This window comes from Ahaetulla prasina, chromosome 1 (assembly GCF_028640845.1).
Source record: "Ahaetulla prasina isolate Xishuangbanna chromosome 1, ASM2864084v1, whole genome shotgun sequence".
Lineage (NCBI taxonomy): Eukaryota > Metazoa > Chordata > Lepidosauria > Squamata > Colubridae > Ahaetulla > Ahaetulla prasina.
This window is the reverse complement of record NC_080539.1, coordinates 85,035,651-85,054,285: the sequence shown is the minus strand read 5'-3', so window position 1 is coordinate 85,054,285 and position 18,635 is coordinate 85,035,651. Positions and strand designations below refer to the sequence as shown.

Sequence of the window (18,635 nt, the reverse complement as noted above, 5' to 3'; positions counted from 1 at the left end):
AGTAGTCTGCCTGCCGAACAAATACTCTCTGTGATAGTTGGTTGGAACATTTCTTAGATTTTTCTAGATTAGCAACCAACCTGGAAAATAATGAATTATTCTCCCAAATTACAAAAGGTTTCCTGCTACTAACAGATCCTTAACTGTACAGACTTAACAAAATTCAGTCCTTGTATAGCATACTAAATCACATATCTCTGGTTTATTTATTTATTTATTTATTCATACTTTTATACCGCCCTATCTCCCTAGGGACTCAGGGCGGTGTACAGCCATATAAAAACAACATAAATATACAAAGTAAAACATTAATCTAAAAAACTTATTAAATAGGCCAAATATTTCAGTCAATGTTGGCCTTGTGTGCCCAGTGATAAGTCCCATATTCCCAGGAATATCAGTGGTGCTATTAGGAATCTTTAACTGTGCTATTAGGAATCTTTAACTGTGGCTAGATAGTACCTTTAATATTTTTTTTAGTTTTAGTTTTAAAAGGCAATGTACAATTTTTAAAAATAAAACAATAAGATCTCTATCTGCCTGGTACGTTGGTATTCCTTGGATGAAATCCAATGTTAGGAGTATATTTCTGCTTGAGTAACAGATTTTTTCTTTCTCCAACCTTCTGCATGTCCTCAAAATCTTTTCATAAAGCAGCTGCAGAAAAGCAAGGAAATCTCCCTCTTCTTTTTTAAAAAATCTGCCTAAAATGTGGTTAAAATTGTTGTCCCCCAAATATACTCCTCTTGTCTAGGGAAAGAAATATTTTTAAGAAAGGCAGGTGGATAAACTTTAAAGGTAAACTTTAAAAAATGGTGAAAGAATGGCATTTGATGTTTACAGAAATATCCAGTATATTTACATTTCCTTCAAGCACAATTTCTAACATTACAGAAATATAGTAAGAATGGTTTGTTGAGATAAAAACATCCTCTCGTGGAAAAAAAAAACAATTTGATATTTGTGCTATTCAAATGCTTCGAGTATCAAAAAGAGGGCCTCTGGTGGCTCAACGGACTAAGTCTGTCTGTTTAACACAGCTGCTTGCAATTACTGCAAGTTCAAGTCCCACCAGGCCCAAGGTTGACTCAGCTTTCCATCCTTTATAAGGTAGGTAAAATGAGGACCCAGATTGTTGGGGGCAATTAAGTTGACTTTGTATATAATATATAAATGGATGAAGCCTATTGCTTAACACATTGTAAGCCGCCCTGAATCTTCGGAGAAGGGCGGGATATAAAATTCAAATAAAAAAAAAAAATTCTCAGCCATTTTCACTTACACTTGGAAAAAATAAGTGATAAAAAGTTTTGAGTAACTAAGTTCCCTTTTGGCTGAAGAAAGAGTGCCGAGCAGGTTCAAGACTTCCTACCATAAAAACAGCATTTAAGGGAAAAGATTTAATGAAATACATTACTTGTTCTTTGTTTGGAAGGAAGCACTGATGAGAAATCCATGCAAACCGAGCCAACTTGAGTTTGTCCTCCCAAGATGTCGTTGAGCTTTTCAGCTTCAGATGAATACCAGAGTAAATTGCAGCCATGGAAGGAGCACCTGAAAATTATTTAAAGCTGAATATTAATTATGTTTCTAACCAAATTCTCATGACAGCTCCTTCAAACTGCTGCAATATAGTTGATCCAGATTGAAAAAGGAACGTTCTATCATTCAGTTCTCATTCCTGCTAAGAATTCGTTGATGGTACAGGTAGTCCTCAACTTATAACCACAATTGTGACCAGAATTTCCATTCCTAAGCATGGTGGTTGTTAAGTGCCCAATTTTACAATCTTTTTGGCACAGTGGTTAAGTGAATCATGTGGTCATTAAGGAAACCCAGGTTTCCCCATTGACTTTATGATCGGTCATAAATTGCATTTTTTGGTGCTGGTGTAACTTTGAACAATCACTAAATGAATGGTTGTAAGTCAAATACTATTTGTAGTCATTCACAAGTTTGCCTTTGCACTGCCTGTCCATCATTGTAATATTGGGATAAAAATGAAGAACAAATGCTAATCAACTTTGAAGGGTTATTCTAACAACACTGGGGGACCTTCAGTTCCTTTTTTTGGTACTTAAGAAATAAAAAGAGAGCATCCGCTGAAGGAAAATATAATCTCATAATAAGAGATGCCTAGACTTCTCTTCATAAGCATTTTAGCAGAATAAACAATGTTTTGAAAGATCTGTTCTTTCCTGATTAGAATCAAGCTGTAAGCCAATGGTGGGCAACTATGGCCCCTTTACAACATCTGGACTTCAATTCATCTTGATGACTTCAATTCCCAGAAATCCTGAGACAGCCATTCTTCTGGGTTTCTGGCGTACATGTGTGTGCGATGATCAGCTGGCCGGTGCACATGATCATGCAGGAAAACAGAAGACCAGCTCTTTCAGTTTCCGACACTGCTGCACGCACGAAGGCCAGCTGCTCGTCACGCACATATGCGTGCCAGAAACCAGGAAGAGGAACAGGTGATGCCGCGCGTGCCAGGCGACATGGCTCCGCGTGCCACTTCGGCCACACGGGCCATAGGTTCGCCATCATGGCCCCATGAAAATATACAATCAGCAGGCACACTTGTGCCCTCTGTTTTAAACTATAATTTCTATCCAACCTAACTTTGCATGACTTGCAGCAACATTTGGCGACATTTGTCAGAATTCCCTCTGGCAGCACAGAAAGCTGCAGTTCAAAATATCTATAATATATTACATATATTACAAAATATATCATTAAAATATATATTAATCAGTGGAACGACCTGCCTCCAGAAGCTGTGGGTGCTCTAACACTGGAGGTTTTAAAGAAAAGAATGGACAACCATTTGTCTAAAACTGTAATAGGGTTTCCTGCTTGAGCACAGGGTTGGACTAGAAGAATAGAATAGAACAGAACAGAACAGAACAGAACAGAACAGAAATTTTATTGGCCAAGTGTGATTGGACACACAAGGAATTTGTCTTGGTGCATACGCTCTCAGTGTACATAAAAGACAAGACACGTTCATCAAGAATCAAGAAAGACCTCCAAGGCTTCCAGCTCTGTCACTCTGTTATATCTAGCATCTGCCCCTTGCTAAGGATCCAAGCCTCACCATCATCTGACCCCAACCAAATTAAGAAGCAGTAAATTCAGAGCCGTCTATAATATATAACTTCCAGGAGAGCTCGCCTTCTAACACAAGAAATAAGAGGGCTCCCCCCGTGGTTTCCTCGGAGCCGCTTATCTCAAATGTTACGAAGTTTGCAAACTCACATCCAAGCAGAGCCGCATACAAATCAAGCCTTGCACCCAGGATCGGTTTCTAGCTGCCTTCCGAAACTCGCCGCCCTGCCGAATAACAACAGTTTCCAACTTGCTAGTTGAGGACTGAAATAAAGAGAACTGGGCTTCACTTCCACAGTCCACCTACGGTTTAGGCACAAGTTGCGTTAGCGGGAATTGCGGAGGACCGTAATGCAACAGAGGCTACAAGGCTACTCCGATGACATTCTTTGCACCGTTTCCCCCGGGACACCCCGGCAGGCTTCCTCCTCTCCGCGGCGGCGAGGCCGCCTCCTCTTCCCACGAGCTCCCCAGATGCTCCACGCACGTGTTCCTCCTTCCGGAACCTCCTCGTGTCCTCCTCTGTCACCTAATTATCCGGATGAAAGGAACCGGGCAGGCCTTCCTAGCTGAGCGTCGAAAAGAAGGAGCGCCTTCCCATTGGTTAGAAGGCCACGCCTGCGCAATCGCCTTTCACTCGGCCCACCTCCCCTCCTCCTCCTTCCCCTCCCCTCCCCTCCCCTCGGTGTCTCCGAGTCAGTTCCGTCAGTCATGGAGCGGCGGTTTTCAGCCGCGACAGTCATCGAAGCTCCTAACGCCGCCGGAGCTTGCAACGCGGGACGTCCGAGCCAGCTTAGTTTGCAGAAGGTTCCCCCGGGTGGAAAAACTGCTCGCGCCACCACCGGAGCCCGCGATCTCCGCAACACCACCAGCAACCGCGGCGGAGTCGTCTCGCGCGGCTGGGCGCAGTGACTGACGGCGCGAACCCGGGAATCCTGTCGCGTGCCTGCATTAGGAATCACCCACGTTCGCCGCGGATCGGGCGCCCTCTCTCTCTCTCTCTCGCTCTCTCCCTACTTCCATGCCTGCAATGCTCCAGTGAGTATATTTCTTCCCCGCGGAGCTGCTCCTTTGCTCGGGCGGGTGGAAGAGAGTCGAGGCAAGGCGAGCTGCGCGTGGCGCGCGGAAGCGCTCTCGGGCCCTCCCTGGGTAAAATCGGGCTCTGTGTGTCTTCGGTTTTCCCTTCTTCCCGCCGGTGCAGCTGCCGGAGCGGCAGGAAGAGCTGGGGTGGGTGGTGTCTTCCAGATCGTGCATGGACCCCCGATCGTCTTTTCTAAACCCCTTTTCTTTCCTTCCTCTCCCCGTGTTTGTTTGGGGGTTGTTGGTTGTTGTTGTTGTTGTTTTTGCAAGTGCTTTCCCCGGGGACGGATGTGGCGGAAAAGGCATAGAAACGGGAGGATGATCTGTGTGCATCTTGCCTTGTTACGTTGGGAGCATGAAGCCACAGTTCGTGAAACTTTTGAATAAGTGGACTCTATATTTGGCCGCCGTGTATTGAGTTCTGCTCCATCTTTTTGCTTTCTTGATGCTGAGTGATCGGTGGAGATAAGCAAATAGAAGCCGGCATGGAGCTTAGACAAAATAGCCACAGTAGAGATTAGCAGTAAATTTAATTCTATCCTACTGTTCGAAATATCATTATCGCTTATTGTACAGAAACACTTGACAATCCAAGAGTGTTGGTCCTGGCAGGAGTAGTATTTAGGGAGACATGTCTCTGATTGATGGAGAGAAAAAATACCATTTCCAAACTGAACAATTAGGAAGGAAGGCAACAATTCAGTTTGCATGGTAAATTATGAAAAGCCACACCTGTGATATCACCGGGAATATTCATCATCAATAATAGTGTTGTAAAATAATTTGCAAATGAAGTTTTCCAAGCAATTTAATTTTTGATGGGTCCCATGGAATCTGAAAAGTTAGATTGTCAGTGAACACAGCAGTTATGGTTTATTTGATCAATAGACTGGTTAAAAGCATTGTTTTATGTGATGTGTAAATTAGGCCAGTGACAATTTGAAATTTTCATTGACAAAATCCTTGCTCAACATTTTGTTAAGGTTTTATTTTAAATAATCATAAAAGTATTTCATTGTCATTGTCCATTTCAAAATGCTGAAATCTAAACACTACCTTCCAATATTCTGCGAGTTCTCTCAGATTGAAACATTGCAGTGTCTTGCAGCTTACAATAACTTACGTCTTAAGAAAATGTTACATAAAACTTCACTGTTTCCTTGGAATTAGAATTCTGCTTCTCTTTCTTCTAAGGTCATGAAACGTGTACGCACCGAACAGATTCAGATGGCTGTTTCCTGCTATGTCAAGCGCAGGCAGTATGTAGACTCCGAAGGTCCCCTGAAACAAGGGCTGCGCCTATGTCACTCGGCTGAAGAAATGGCAGCTAATCTAACAGGTAGGCAAGAAAGAAACAGTGAATTTGTTGTTATAGGATTACAAAATGTCTAGGCATTTACTTGGAATGAGACTTGAATTTATGAATCCAAGTCAGCAGCATTCAGGTGAGGGGGACTCAGAAAAGTCAAAATGATAGCTGTGAATACATGATCAAAATCCCATCCTTTTTTACATGACTTGCGTGGGCAGTGCACTTACGGAGTGGGATTTTTATTGCATGGTCACAACTGCACTCTTGACTTATTTGATATCCTCTGCAAATGTCTGTGTAAGCAGGTATGTAGTTGAAATTATTTCTAGTTTCATAACTGATTATAGATATAATACTTAGAAATTCATAATTAATTATAACAATTATTTTTATTTGTTGTATTCCATCTTAATTATTTTTACAAATAACTCAGGGCAGTGAATATACCCCTCTTATTTTTCCCTCCAACAACAATCCTGTGAGGTGGGTTGGTCAGAGCTGAAAGAGAATAACTAACCCAAACCTGCTAAACGTTTTTATGGCTAAAAGGTGGGACTAGATCTCACTGTATTCTGCTTTTCAGCCTTAACCACTAGACTAAATTGGTTCTTTAATTAATCAGTTAATATTTGCAAGGAAAACTTGCTAGAGATTTTGAAATAAGAAAATATAATGAAACATCTAGTTAATAACTGCTATTGCTGAATGTTTGAAAGTGATTCATTTGGGAACTGCATCTTTAAATTATTGTATATCTTGAGATAAACTGTGCTTTTATTGATTTAGTTAATTAGTTAAATCAACCACTGAATTGGAACATTTATTTCATAAGTGAAATAAAATTATGGGAGGTTGTGTGGTTTAGAAGTGGTTAATATGTTCTAAACTTATGAGCTCATAGCATACTTAAAATCTTGGTGTGGTAATTCTGGGTTCTATGGATATTTATTTATCTAAATAACTTATGGATGTTATGTCATTTTTGGACAGTTCTATATGAAATAACTGCATTTTAAAACAAATAGCAATAAAGTGTGCAGCTTGAAATTACGATTGGAGGGTGGGGGGATACCAGGGGCCATACTTATATAAGCATGAATTAGCTTTTTCCTTGAAATCTATGTTGATCTACCTTTTCAGGTTACATTAGAGGAGAGCATCTGTATGCAAACATTTTGTGTGTTTTTTTCACGTATATGTTGGAGACATTATTAGTGTATGTAAGTGTGTGTGTATAAAAAACAGTAAAAACAGCTTCATAGGAAAACAGGTGTATATCCTGATCATTCTTATTTGCAGTGATGCTGGAATACATGTTAAATAACCTCAGCCATATCTTCAGAGTTCATTATTTTTGTATAACTTGTATAAACCCACAGAAAATGAATGCAAGACCCTAATTAAATTAATAGAATTTAAATGATGGAGGATTTGCATGGCACAAGCTGATTAAGATATATTCCTAAAGTGTCTTTTCCCCATTTTTGAGAACTATTAGCCAACTTAACTGCAAAAGTTGCTTCTAGATTTCTTCTTGTGGGACTTTTATGGGATGCTAACTGTGAAATTTAGGTTAGCAGCTTGACAGGAAATTAATTGTAGAGGTTCCACTATAAACAGAATCTGTAGTGATGCTGAGCCACAGATCTAGCCATCTTGAGGCGTTATTTGTAGACATACCAGTAATCTAAAAAATTATGTTGGTGGGGTAATAATCACAATGAGGTGAATCCAAACCAGTGCTCAGGAAGGAAAAAGGATTTGATGCCCATCTGACCCTCTCAGTTCTTTGCTTGTCCCGAAGGTGGAGAGGATTTGCTGAAGGAGATAGTCTTCCTAAAAATCAGACAAAGGTAACCTTTGATAGCAGGAGCTCTGATATCAGAGTCTGTGTCTTTGCCTGAAATCCCTCATTTTTGCATCTATTCTCATGCTATAGTACATCGTATAGAAATGCCTCAGTGGAATTTCAGAGGATGAGGAAGGTCTCCTTCCTTCATTCCTTTTACCCATGTTCTTTTTAAAATTGTGTAAGATAAGTTCACACAGTGATTCCCAAGTTTAATTAGAATTCTAGATTGTATAGATAGTTATATTCAAGGTAAAATTAGTACAAGTACAGTTCTTTGGATTTATGGTGGACATTTAGATGGACTTCTAAAAATGATAGTGGATTATTTGATCGTTGAATAATCTCCACTTAATTTACAAATAATCCTAGCTGAAAGAAATAATGGATTCTGACATTTCATGTGTCATCAATTTTCTGTGATAGTAATCCCTGATACATAACAAGCTATGCTAAATACTGAAGGGTTTTTGTTTTTGTTTTGAAATTTTGTGGCATGATTAGTTTAGTTACATGTGTGAATTCATTCTACATCATGAAAAAAACTTAACTGGATTAATAGAAATGTAGGCCATTACCTTAACAAGCTTATTTATTTGTAAACTTTATATACAGACAAGAAGTATACCAAGCATTGTGGATTATTTTCAGCCTGATTGGTACCCTTTCCATTTGCCCTATAAAAATAAGGGAAACTGATGTTTACTGGATTGTTTTAAAAATGCAGAAATTATGTGTTTCAATATAAAAAAACAGAAAGTTACATTGCAGCATTCAATGCCTTCGAAAGCCAATTGTCTTCATTTTTGTTTATTTATTTTTTTAGTACAATCTGAATCGGGTTGTACAAATGTGATTTCTGCTGCACCCTGCTTAGCAGAGCCCCAACAATATGAAGTACAGTTTGGGCGGTTGCGCAACTTTCTGACAGGTGGGTAAAATCCAGATTGGAGCCATAGATTTGTTAAGTGAAAAATTCCTGACACTGTATGCCAGATTTAAGGGTCAAGCAGATTTCTCCAGCACTGCATGCCTGCTTTCGTCCTTTGTAGACAGTTGCATAGCTGTTGTATTCATGCATTTGCAAATGTTAACATTCTGGGTAGGGAGTACTCAAGACAACAATGCACAGAACAAAGTCTGATCAACCAATCAGCATGCAGGATGCATATTTCTGCTTGAATGGGGAGGTGTTTGCATTGGGCCCATCTGCAGCCATTTGCAGCCTACACTTACCCATCAACCCCTTTGCTCTCTAGATATATGGTAACGGCTGCAGTCAGTTGCAGTTGCAACCTTTAGTCATTAGGGCAAGAATGTGATTTTTCAAAAGCCATTGGAAAGTTAGTCTCTGCAATTTCCATTTCTAACTCTTATCCCTGCTCTGATGGCATGTTATTCTCTATCAAAGATGCCAGAATAAAGTAAAGAAGCCGAGCACCTTGTCTGACTGGAGTTCCATAGACAGAATGGCATTCTGTGACCAGAGCAATTCTTTTAAAGGGCCACAGTGTAACTGGCTACTTGTCTGCCCACCCCTAATTCTGCCATAACTAGTGTTCCTAGTGTTCATTACTAGTGTAAGTTTTAGAATTACCCTACATTTTTTAATGAACAAAAAGTAATGTTGTGTATCCCTTGATTTGTTTAAAACAATGTAATCAAAAGGCTATCTGTAAATAGGGTGGGAGATGGCTGGCTTAATTTTCACCCTTAATATCTGATGAGCACTCAGTGAGGAAAAATGACATTTCTTTATCTTTGATGTTTAGATTCAGATTCCCAGCATAGCCAGGAAGTGATGCCTCTCCTGTACCCTCTCTTTGTCTACCTCCATCTCAACATGGTCCAAAATGGCCTAAAGAGCACAGTGGACAGTTTCTACAGTCGCTTCCATGGGATGTTCTTACAGAATGCCAGCCAGAAAGACATCATTGAACAGTTACAAACTACATTAACAATTCAAGACATCCTGTCCAATTTCAAGCTTCGGGCATTTCTGGACAATAAATACGTGATCCGCCTTCAGGAAGAGAGCTACAACTTCCTCCTCCGCTACCTCCAGAGTGATAATAACAGTGCTCTCTGCAAAGTCCTATCCTTGCATATTCATCTAGATGTGCAACCCGCCAAGAGAGTAGATTACCAGCTCTATGCTAGTGGTGGCTCTTCACGCAGTGAGAGCAATGGCCTGGAACCTACTGATATGCCTGCTTCCATTCTGCAAAATGAAGCAGCTTTGGACCTCCTGCAAGATAGCATTAAAAGAGTCAAAGATGGGCCACCATCCCTTACTACCATATGTTTCTATGCATTCTATAATACTGAGCAGTTGTTGAATACAGCAGCGATCTCGCCAAATAGCAAGCTGCTGGCTGCTGGTTTTGACAATTCCTGTGTAAAGCTGTGGAGCTTGCGGCCCAAGAAGCTGAAATCTGAGCCTCACTCAGTAGATGTTTCCCGAATCCACTTGGCCTGTGATATCTTAGATGAAGAGGTCCAGAGCATCTTGTTATCCTGATTTTTTTTTAAATTGAATCATGAGTAGAATGTATTACGTTTATAATGAAATGCTTTATGTTAAAGGTTTTCAAAATTGTCACATTCTCACAACCAAACCAAAAGCAAAATCTGCCTCACGCTGATGCTTTCCTTCTACCTATTAGTCACATGGGTAGACTGGACAGTGAGAAATGATAGGGAGCCAATAATAGTTTGCCAGGGAAAAGATTTAAGTTAAAACTGCCCATTTTCCCACCTCTGATAATAGTAGAACTGATCAAATATTTGTCCTTCTTAAATTGCACACTTCATTAGCCGATTATGACTCCTTATGGTGGCAATTTCATTTTTCATTTGCATTTATGGTAATACACCTCAACTTTTTAAAGGCACAAATCGAGATGAGTTATAATATTTGAGTCAGAAAGGGAGACTCAGAAAGTGCTTTAAATTATAATCTCAAATTTGCTCATTAGAAGGAAAGTTACTTATAGGTCACGTGCACCCCTGTATGAACTCATGAACTATGTTCAGGGCGATTTTGAGACAGAATTCAATAAGATGCATGATTAATTTAGCTCTTATTTCTACCCCTACTGTATGTGGCATAACTGCCTAAACGCAGCAGTGTTGCAATTGCCTAAAATAATTCCTAAAGTAGTCTTGTGCAATTAATGCCTAAGCAGATTGGTCAATGATCAAATAAATGACTTCAGTTACAGCAGAGTTCTCCAACGTTTCTGTCTTTCCGAACAGGCAGGGGAAGAGGGGATGGTTCTGTGTGAGCGGCTAGCAAACGCACATGTGTGTGCAGTTCCATTTGTGCGAGCAGTGTGCACACATGCCTGCTGCTTGCTTAAATGGAGCACTTGCTGCTCCTGCAAGTGAGGATGTGCATGCATGTGCTCGCTGCCCATTTCCATGGCCTGGTTGTAAATCCCTCGGCCCACTAGTGGGCCATGGCGCACAGATTGGGGATCCCTGGCTTACGGTATAAATATACTATATATAATTTTATTGATTTTTAATAGAATTGAGGGTGATGGCAAGAACATCTTACTGAAGGGTCTCTCAGTCTTCTGATTATAGCGCAAGATTTGTATATTTTATTATTTTTTCTTTAAAAACAATGGTACAGAATCTTTTGCACCATACAGTTTTCTGTCTGTAAAAACAAATAATGCAAGCAAGACCCGGTTACATGTTATTATACATCCAGCTATTAACATAATCCAAATAATAAATATTTGCAGAAGATGCAAAGCATCTTAATTCTTCCAGCTGTTGGTGTATATCTGCACAAGAAGTTATTATGGTTTAGTAAGATATGTAGAGAATTCTTTTTGACCTGCTAGCACTTTTAATATTCCCACCATGGATCAGATATAGAAATATAGAATATAATAGAAATAGCAGCGCCTGTTTCCATTCCTCAGGTACATTTCAGATCGTACTTCTTAAGAGACAATTGCTCTTTGAAATGACAGCTACTATATGGTGTCCCTTGAGACTCCATATCATTTTCAGTGCTTCTCAACATCTGCATGAAATTGGTAGAGGTCGACAAGGGATTTGAAGCTGGGTTTAATCAGTATATTGTTGACACCCAGATCTACTTCTCTATAAAAACATTGGATAATTCATGTAAATGCCTGCTTGCTGTTAATGGTAGTTGAGGGCAATGATATTGGATTGATTAGTCTCTGAATGAGGTATTAATTCCATGGAAGGTATAGTTTTATAAAACTACAGTATAAAGCTTCCATTTAAAACTATAGTTTTATAGCTTCCATTTAAAACTAAATTTTGATGGGCCTATGTTCTCCCAGAAAGAGAATAAGTAGAATCAGATGCTCTTTCTTAGATTAAAATATTAGTGGTATACAAGCTGAAAATATCCAAGTTTGATTTTTCTTCATATGGCTGCTTTTGTATTTGATCCACAAACTTTAGTTAGTATAGAATTTGGCAGCCAAGTTGGTCTTTGAAAAGGACTCTCAAGAAGACCATTTTTTACCAGCGCTTGGGAGCGTTTCACTGACAGCCTATTTATTTATGTTAGTTGCAACTGGTAAAAATGCTATTATTGCTTTGATAACAACATCGAAGTCTGAAGAAACTTCTTTATTCTTTTTACAGGCTGAAGAGGATGATGATATAGGAACTGAAATGAAGTTATTAAGAGGGCACTCTGGACCAGTGTACAGCACAAGTTTTTTGTCAGACAGTTCAGGATTGCTGTCGTGCTCTGAAGATACAACGATCAGATACTGGGATCTTGGATGTTTTACAAACACTGTCTTGTACCAAGGACATGCTTATCCGGTGTGGGATCTGGACATCAGCCCTTGCAGCTTGTACTTTGCTAGTGCTTCTCATGACCGTACAGCAAGACTCTGGTCATTTGATCGGACGTATCCCCTACGGATATACGCAGGCCATTTAGCAGATGTCGACTGCATCAAGTTTCATCCAAATTCTAACTACTTGGCAACAGGATCTACAGACAAAACAGTCCGGCTCTGGAGTACCCAGCAAGGAAACACAGTACGTCTGTTTACAGGTCACCGTGGTCCTGTCCTGTCCCTTGCCTTTTCTCCCAATGGTAAGTACTTGGCCTCAGCAGGTGAAGACCAGCGCTTAAAATTGTGGGACTTGGCATCTGGAACGCTGTACAAAGAACTGCGGGGCCATACGGATAATATCACCAGCCTTACTTTTAGTCCGGATAGTAGTTTGATTGCTTCTGCATCAATGGACAACTCTGTACGCGTTTGGGATATTCGAAACACTTACTGCAATGCTCCTGTAGATGGCTCTTCCAGCGAGCTAGTTGGAGTATATACTGGACAGATCAGTAATGTACTGAGTGTACAGTTTATGGCCTGTAACCTTCTTTTAGTGACTGGAATTGCACAAGAGAATCAGGAACATTAGCCTTTTTGAAAACGGGACAGAAAATGTTATTAAAAACTAGAGTCTATTATAAACCGAGATTATATATAATTGACTGTGAATTTTTCCCTCTCCCTTTGTTAGACAACCAGAATGATGGAAGTACTGTATTTGAAAGTATCTTTTATTTTTGCAAAAATGATAGGAAGGGAGAGCAATAGAAGAATTTCACTGTAGTTCTACATTAGTGCAAAGTTAGGAAGCAATGTAATAAGGTGAACAGCCCAGAATATTTTGATATAGGGGTAGTCCAAAGCCTGGTCCAAACAAGTAAAATCATCACTGGAGCATTTGCACTTAAATATCCTGCATTGATGGGAACATCCTACCTACTACTGTCTAAATAGCAATTATATAGTACAGCTAACATCACCTTGGGTAGAAAAATATATTCTGTTCTGAGGATGTTCCCAAAAATATAACATTTCAGTAATGTTTAAAGTAACACCAAAGGGCAGTTTCCCAACTCATTAGCATAAAAGATATGAGATTAGATCTAAATAATAAAAAAACCCTTCCCTTCCATGGGATCTCTTTGATCCAACAAAGAGAACCGGGTGAGTGAAGAGGAAGGAAAGACTATTTCCCACCCCAATCTCTTGATTTCCCAACCTTCTGCAGTTGATTTTCAAGAGTCTAGAAGGGGATTAAAGGAGAAAGAGTGTTGCCATTGTATTTTTTTTAAAATATATGTGGCAGTTGTTGTCACTACTAAATATATAAAGTGGTTTTAATTCTTTATACGGACCATAACATTTGCAGCTATTCCTAGATCAGAAATTTGGGGTTTTCCTGGATCTGTTTGCACTGTGATGATGACATAAAAATACTAGATTAATCGATGAAATAATAATTAGCTGTGGAAGGAACCAGCAAAACACGGCTAAATTTGTTGTAGCACATTTCAACTCCATGTAGAAAGACAATTCCCCTCCTCAGAAACATTATCTGCAGACCATATGAACAAAAATATCCAGGGAATGGAAGCTAGTATCATTACATCATTAATTAATAGAAGCTTTGTCAATATCTGATGATTTTCACTGAAATAAACATTTCTGTATGTTTTCATATACCAGTGTCAGCATGCAAAATGGAGCGGGAGATGGGAACAGCAACTTTAATTTCTTCATTCTAAGAGATCAAATATTTCTGCTTTCGGAAAAAAGATTTTGTATTTTTTTTAATTAAAATGTTTAGTTTAAAGAGAAAAGTTTGGCATCTCTGTATGGAATTCAGATTTTATGAAGTAGATAAATCTAACTTTGTCACATGGGTAAGGATCTTTTTCTATCTTGTCCATGTCAGTCTAACAAATATACAAAAATCATCTCTTCAGAGTTCTGTACCATTTTGCAAATTGTTTTTTTTAAACTGAAAACATTTTTGTATACAACTTTCCCTAACATACTTTTTACACATCTTGTATGCCTCATTTTCCCAAATATATTAATTTTTGTATACGTCTTTTTCAGCCAAAAATACTTTAAGCCAGATGTTTGCAGGCTCTGAATTTTATGTCTGTTCACATTGTGGACTCTATGTTGATGGATCGCATAATTTCGCTTGAAATAAAATCCATGACAGGTTTCTTACCCAGATATGTGCTGCAAGCGCTATTCATGTTTTATGCACTTAATTTATATATTTTGTAAAGAAGGGGAGGCTGAAGAAAGCAGATTTTAAACAAACCTAACATAGAATAACATGTTTTAAATTTCTGATTGCTATTTTAAAATGCATTAAAATGAGTAACCATTTCTTATCAACTTCAATAAAAGTATACAAAAGTTTCTGATGCTTAAAAAAAACCAATGCAATATAAATAGCGATATCCAGGAAGCAAATCTAATTCAGGGTTTCTTTCCATAATATATGAAAGTTTATTCCCTCTGCAGTCCTCAAAACCCACTCAGTGTTGTACAATTGTGATATTCCTGGGCAGATTTTGGAGGGCTCACAGAATTGCAGAGAAAAATAGAGGAATTCTGTTACACAAGTGAAAATACATTTGCACAATGTTGGCTGTTGTTTTTATGTTTCTTTAAGATGGAATGCTCAACTTTTGAGGAGAAAAGTGTTATAATAGAGTGGAGGTTTTCAAACTTGTCAGCTTTAAGGCTTGTGGACTTCAACTCCCAGAATTTTCCAGCCAGCTGAAGAATTCTGTGAGTTGAAGTCCACAAGTCTTAAAGCTGACAAGTTTGAAGACCTCTGTAATAGAGACTTTAATTTGAAAGAGAAAAGGAGCGCTGACAAAGGACACTAAGCTTCATTACATTTAAATCAAAGACAATTCAAGTACTCATGCATTTGATTATTTTCTATTTCCATCACTTTAAAATTCAGTTCAGTAGCAATTTTTGAAGAAGCATGAATTACACATCTAAAACTAGTCACCACAACATGCACAGTAAATTAACTGAACGTTAAACAAATACAGACCAAAAGGAAAAGACAACAGATCTTGTTAGGTGCCAAAGCCTGTTGAAAAAATGTCTTCTAAAATGGCAGATATTGTATGGTTGTGCCAGGGCTTCTCTTGTTGGGGAAGTATGTTCCACAGTGTGGGAACCTTTATTCTGATTCATGCCCCTCTTACCTCTTGCAGAAGGGATGCGGTGGCTCAGGGGCTAGGACATTGAGCTTGTCGATCGAAAGGTCAGCAGCTCAGCGGTTCGAATCCCTAGTGCTGCCGTGTAATGGGGTGAGCTCCCGTTACTTGTCCCAGTTTCTGCTAACCTAGCAGTTTTGAAAGCACGTAAAAATGCAAGTAGAAAAAATAGGGACCACCTTGGTGGGAACATAACAGCGTTCCGTGCGCCTTTGGCGTTGAGTCATGCCGGCCACATGACCACGGAGAGGTCTTTGGACAGCGCTGGCTCTTCGGCTTTGAAATGGAGATGAGCACCGCCCCCTAGAGTCGGGAATGACTAGCACGTATGTGCGAGGGGAACCTTTACCTTTACCTCTTGCAAGGATGAGACTAGTTGATTCTAGCTGTCCATACAAGACGGGCACACACAAAAACAAAAGAATTTCTAAATCAGAATGGCAGCAAAATTCCTACAGATCTTATTGGATTATTGAGATTAGGCTATGATGATTCCAAAAAACAACAAAAACCCACAGACATCCACAAACAGTAAGACTATGCCACAGACAACAAGAATTAAGCTCCATTGATCTAAAATAGCACAATTGTTTAAATGCATAGTCTTATGTTGTTAAAGAGCTGAGTTGAATCGTAATAAATACAATTCAACATGAACAGAAAGCCTTATACATTTTGTGTTTTGGAGCTGGCTAATACAGACATTGTCTTATACAATAAGCTGAGCCCTAAAATCAAATTGTTATCGGATGCTATATAGATCATATACCTTATATCTCAGTCTATTTGTTTATTATCCAGGCAGGTATTCAAGACTATTGACAAAAAATGTGAGAAGTTTAAACTTACACTGAAAGTAATTAACAGTTAAAAGCCAAGGAAAACATGCATTTTTATGTCTATGAAGATTCTCAGTCATCCAGATCATAGTTGTCCCAAAGGTGCTTTGAGTTTTAGGGTCTTCTAGATCTGAAACTTTACCATCATTGGTACTGGATTGCCCCAGACCTGGTTTGCAATTTGGAAATCCTTGAGCAGGTGGCAGTCATGACCAGGAGGGCTTTTGTGTACTTTGTGCTGGTCCAAAAGTGCTTTTTCAAGAAGTAACTGGGCTTTCTTATTTTTCTTTGAAGATGTTTCACTTCTCATCGAAGAAGCTTCTTCAGCTCTGATTTTTAAAAAAAAAAAAATAGAACAGGTTCAAAGACGATCATGGAAGATGTTCCTAACTAAAATCTAAAGAAAAAAATTGAGTGAGGTATGTTAAACCATGAAAAAAGATGACTGAGAGGGGACATGATAGCATGTTGAATGCAAAGTCAAGAATGTTAACTATAATTCTACCACAGTTGACACTAACTAATGGATTTAATTTACATGAAGGTAGATTCTGATTGAATGTTATTTAAAATAGTATCTAACGAGCAATTTGACAGTGAAGCTAATTACCAGGATAAGTGGAGAACTCCCCTTTGTTGGATGTGTTCAAGTAGTATAAAGCCATCTTTGTGGATGTGTTCTTTGGATATATGTCCTAAAAAAGGCATTAGACTGAGTGGCTTACATGAACTCTTCCAGTTCTGTATTATTATTCTGTGCAACCATATAACGTGTAATAAGAGCCTAAATTGCATTATCTTTCCACTTCAGAATTAAAATTGTCTCCTTAGTATTTGCTTCTGGTTGGCCTATAAACAAATGTAAGAGGCATTGTAGCTGTTTGCTTATGCAACTTGATGGCCATCTTCTCTATGTCGAAAGCTTTTTAAACACATTAATGCAGTGATCTTTCTTAGGGTCTACGTTGGTTATTCTAATCCAATTCTATCAAAAATGGTCATTACAAGCTGTGATTTAATTTTATACTTACAAAAACCTACAGGAAAACAAATGTTCCAATTGGAATTGCTTTGTTAGTGTCTCAAAATCTTTATAAAAGAGATGGGATAGAAATTTCACTAGAGAACACAAAATACTTGACGAAAGAAGGACAGAAGAAAATGTCCTTATGGTACGTACAATTTGAGAATGTGCACTAAAGATTAGACTGCAACCATGAGACTGTACAGAAAAATAATAACAATCATGCACCACATTGAAGTAGCACCACATGTGAAGATTTTCAATCCAACTTGTTCTCCAGCAACTTCTCTGTTTTCTCTCATTCTGCTCCAGTTCAAAAAAAATATATACAAATTTTCCTTTCTGGACAGGTTAGTGAGATTGCTCAATGCCAAAATAGAGACAGTCCTCAATTTACAATCAGTCTTTCAATGAGCATTCAAAGTTACACGGCACTGGAAAAAGTGACTTATGACTGTTGCAACACATCATGATCAAAATATAGATGCTTGATAAGTGACTCATATTTATGATGGTTGCAATGTCCTGGGGTCATGGGGTCACCTTTTGTAACATGACAAGCAAAGTCAATAGGGAAGCCAGATTTACTTAACAATCATGTTACAAATTTAATAACTGCAGTGATTCACTAAACAAGAGTGGCAAGATCATAAAATGGAACACAAAACTGAGGCCCTCGAGACCTCAGTTTTCAGCTGCAATGGCCTCCTGCAACCCTCAGCCAGTGAAAATGGAGCTCGGGATGCTGCCTGCGGCCCTCGCAAGCTGTTTTCAGCTGTGATAGCTTCTTGCAATCCTCTGCCAGCTACAGTGGAGCTCCTGAGGCCTCACAAGCTCCATTGTCACTGGCAGAGGCACTAAGGGTTGGTCCTTTGCTGTTTCCAGGGCAGCCCCTTGGGTAAGATCTAAGCACCCCCAGGCCTTGAGTTTGACACCCCTGTGCTAGAGTGTGTATTCAGACTCTAGAATCAGAATCCAGATTCAGAATCCTGTTTACCTATCTGCGCATATGAACTTATTTTTTAAACTAAACAACTATGCTTAAAAACTTAACTATGCTTAAACTCTAAACAACTATACTTAAAATGCCATTAAACAGAAATAAAGATTTGTATTATTCCTAAAGGCTTTTATTATTTGCTCGTAAATAATTTTGGGTTCTAGAATTTCTGACTCCAACAAAGGCAGCACCAGTGTTTTTTCAATTGCCAACTTTAAAGACAAGAGTTTCCCAAATAGCTTATACCTCCTTAAGATAACAATATAAATATTTTTTGTACAGCAGAAAGAAAATAACTTTATATTCTATATAAACATGCATTTAGATAGAATATAAGGAAGAGATAGCC

General features: G+C 38.9%; 2 protein-coding genes across 3 annotated transcripts in view; one reads left to right on the top strand and one right to left on the bottom strand.

The window, feature by feature from the left end:
• Positions 1 to 3,641, bottom strand: part of URB2 (URB2 ribosome biogenesis homolog) — a 29,954-nt gene extending 26,313 nt beyond the window's left edge. Inside the window, exons 1-2 of one of the 2 annotated variants that reach the window (XM_058166770.1) lie at positions 3,262 to 3,641; positions 1,418 to 1,554 (exon numbers count right to left, since the gene is read on the bottom strand). In XM_058166770.1, the coding sequence (XP_058022753.1) occupies positions 1,418 to 1,543 (126 nt within the window). In that variant the 5' untranslated portion in view covers positions 1,544 to 1,554; positions 3,262 to 3,641. The remainder of the gene's footprint in view (positions 1 to 1,417; positions 1,555 to 3,261) is intronic. The other variant, XM_058166760.1, reaches the window with a different exon arrangement.
• A 165-nt stretch (positions 3,642 to 3,806) lies between these two features.
• On the top strand, positions 3,807 to 14,392 carry TAF5L (TATA-box binding protein associated factor 5 like). The gene is made up of 5 exons (XM_058166752.1): positions 3,807 to 4,149; positions 5,386 to 5,530; positions 8,179 to 8,283; positions 9,125 to 9,849; positions 11,994 to 14,392. The coding sequence occupies exons 2-5, from the start codon at positions 5,389 to 5,391 to the stop codon at positions 12,789 to 12,791; spliced, it is 1,770 nt and encodes a 589-aa protein (XP_058022735.1). The 5' UTR covers positions 3,807 to 4,149; positions 5,386 to 5,388; the 3' UTR covers positions 12,792 to 14,392.
• Positions 14,393 to 18,635: the final 4,243 nt, after the last annotated feature.